This window comes from Bubalus kerabau, chromosome X (assembly GCF_029407905.1).
Source record: "Bubalus kerabau isolate K-KA32 ecotype Philippines breed swamp buffalo chromosome X, PCC_UOA_SB_1v2, whole genome shotgun sequence".
Taxonomy (NCBI): Eukaryota; Metazoa; Chordata; class Mammalia; order Artiodactyla; family Bovidae; genus Bubalus; species Bubalus kerabau.
The window spans coordinates 100,766,861-100,769,225 of NC_073647.1; the positions used below are offsets into that span (position 1 = coordinate 100,766,861).

At 52.6% G+C, this 2,365-nt stretch overlaps 1 protein-coding gene across 1 annotated transcript; it reads left to right on the plus strand.

Moving 5' to 3' along the window:
• LOC129639673 (germ cell-less protein-like 1) lies at positions 1-1,935 on the plus strand. Its single transcript, XM_055564822.1, has one exon. The coding sequence runs from the start codon at positions 20-22 to the stop codon at positions 1,502-1,504; it is 1,485 nt and encodes a 494-aa protein (XP_055420797.1). The 5' UTR covers positions 1-19; the 3' UTR covers positions 1,505-1,935.
• Positions 1,936-2,365: the final 430 nt, after the last annotated feature.

Below are 2,365 nucleotides of genomic sequence, written 5' to 3' on the forward strand. Positions count from 1 at the left end.
GGGAGCAGTAGAGAGTTGGATGCCCTCGAACAGAGTGGGGCATGCCCCAGAGGAGCCAGGTGCTCCTGAGGGGGAGGAGGAGGCCGAAGAGGTAGCAGGGGCAGTGATAGAGGAAGGGGAGGAGAGTGAAAATGCCAGACCCACCACTAGTCAAGGGCGCCACAAGCGGAAGACAGGCCCAGAAGGGCAGCTCACAAAAGCGACCCACAGGAAGCGAGCAAAAGACAGATTCGAGTCCATTTATAAGACACTTTTTCTGAGAGGAGAAGGGAGTGACGTGCAGATCCGTGCCCTGGGGGAGGAGTGGAACTTGCACAAGGTCTACTTGTGCCAGTCAGGATACTTTGCTAGCATGTTCAGTGGTGCGTGGCGTGAGACAACCATGGATATTGTAGAGTTGCAGATGCCTGACGAGAACATTGATTGTGAGGCACTGCACGAGGCTTTAGGTTCCCTGTACCGAAACTCTGTGCTCATCCCACCCGGTCGAGTGGTCCCCATGCTGGCCACAGCCAGCATGCTGCAGCTGGACAAGCTGATTCAGCAGTGCGGGGAGGTAATGAAGGAGACGGTCAGTGATCAGACCGTGTGCAGCTACTACTGCTCTGCTGAGAGCTACGGACTCCAGAACATCAGGGCCATGTGTCTTCAGTGGCTGCTGGACAATCTAATGACCCAGCATAGTGAGGAGTTATTGAGAGAAATTAGCCTGGATCTCATGAAAGAGGTCATTGCCTCTTCAGAGCTCATCGTGATGGAGGTAGAGATGGATGTGTACACGACGCTGAAAAAGTGGATGTTCCTGCAGCTGCAGCCGACATGGAGAGGCCCCCGCAGAGACCTACTGCCTGACGCCGACTCGTGGTTTGCCAGGTCCAGGCAGGAGTCAGAGGGCACCGCTTTCCTGGAGACCGAGCAGGGCAGAGCCTTCGTGCCAGCGTTCCAGCAGCTGCGGCTTGCCTACATAATCTGCGACCTGCCGTCAGCACGCATCATCGACCAGGATGCACTGATCCCTGCCACGTGGCTGGCCCCAGTGTACAAAGAGCAGTGGCTTGCCCTCCTCCGGGCTGAGCAGACCAGAGACCTCGGGCCCGTGGATGTCTTCGTGTCCGACCTCCAGAGGACCAGCATGCGGTGCGGGGGCCGGCTCCTCAGGGATGCGCAGCGCACCTGGCGGTGGGCAGGCTTCAACTTCGGCTGGGACTTGGTGGTGTGCTATGCCAACCGGCGCATCATTTTCAAGCACAGCGCGCTGAAGAAATCTTGCGGTCTCGGGGTCAGCTTACTCTGGCAGAGAAAGGTCGCGTTCCGCTTGCGCCTGGCCTCCTTGGACAGAGCTGGAAGAGCCATTTTCCGGAAGCAGACAGAATTCCAAGTGCTTTCACTGGGAAAGGATGAAGAGCTAGAGGTGGTGAATCTGGAGAACGAAGATGTGGTTTTCCCCATATATGTGACCTGTAATTTCCTGTACCTCCCCAGAGAGGGGCGTTTTCCTCAGTGAGGACTCCTGAAAACAAAATCTCAGAGAGGTGAGCAGCTCTTTCCCTGGGGTCAGGGACGACCAGCTTTGTCCAGATGCCAGCTCCTTCTGCGGGACCAACCGGACTTGCCCACCTCTGGTGGCCCAACTCTGTCAGAGTCTTTGTTGAACTGTAGCTCATAATACTTGAGGTTGTTTACCTGAGCCTATGAAGAGGAGAAATTTTAAAGCCCTGCTCCCCCAACACCTTTAGAACTTATTTGTGCTGTTAAAGTGGCAACCTGTCCTCCTGGTTTACCATCCATCAATGCCCCCTCCCATCATTTCTGCCAAGTCAAAGACCAGTTGACTTGAGAGAGCAACCTGTGAACCTACCTACTCTACCACTGTTAGGGAAACTCTTTTAAAATATGCATTTCCTTTAGCTTGATTAAAGGAACGTTAAAGAAACAGTTTGGTTTCTCTTTCAGTTCGCGTGTTTAGAGCCACTCTGCCCCACTCATTACCACCACTACCGCTAGCTTCCTTTGGATTGCTTCCCTTTCCCCATTCCCTGCCACTGAGTGTGTAGTACTTGGTTCCCATGATCTCTCACTCTGTGAACGCACCCAGGCTACACTGATGATCTTCTCTTTATTGGTTGTTCCTCAATATTCTTAGGTTAGTTGACTTTATATCATATCTTGATGTTAGTTTGGCTTTATTTTGCCTTTCCTAGCGTTTTAACCCTAGAAAGACGTCTCAAATCTTATACAACCCTATATTGGGGGTGGAGTGGAAGGCAGCAGATTGATTCTATGAGGACATCTCGGTACTAGACAGACTTTTTCTGCGGCACACAGTCATGAATTATTTATGCACCAGAATGCACTCTTTAAGCAC

Coding starts and splice junctions, on each gene's coding strand:
- LOC129639673 (XM_055564822.1), top strand. CDS start 20: ATGCCCTCGAACAGAGTGGGGCATGCCCCAGAGGAGCCAGGTGCTCCT.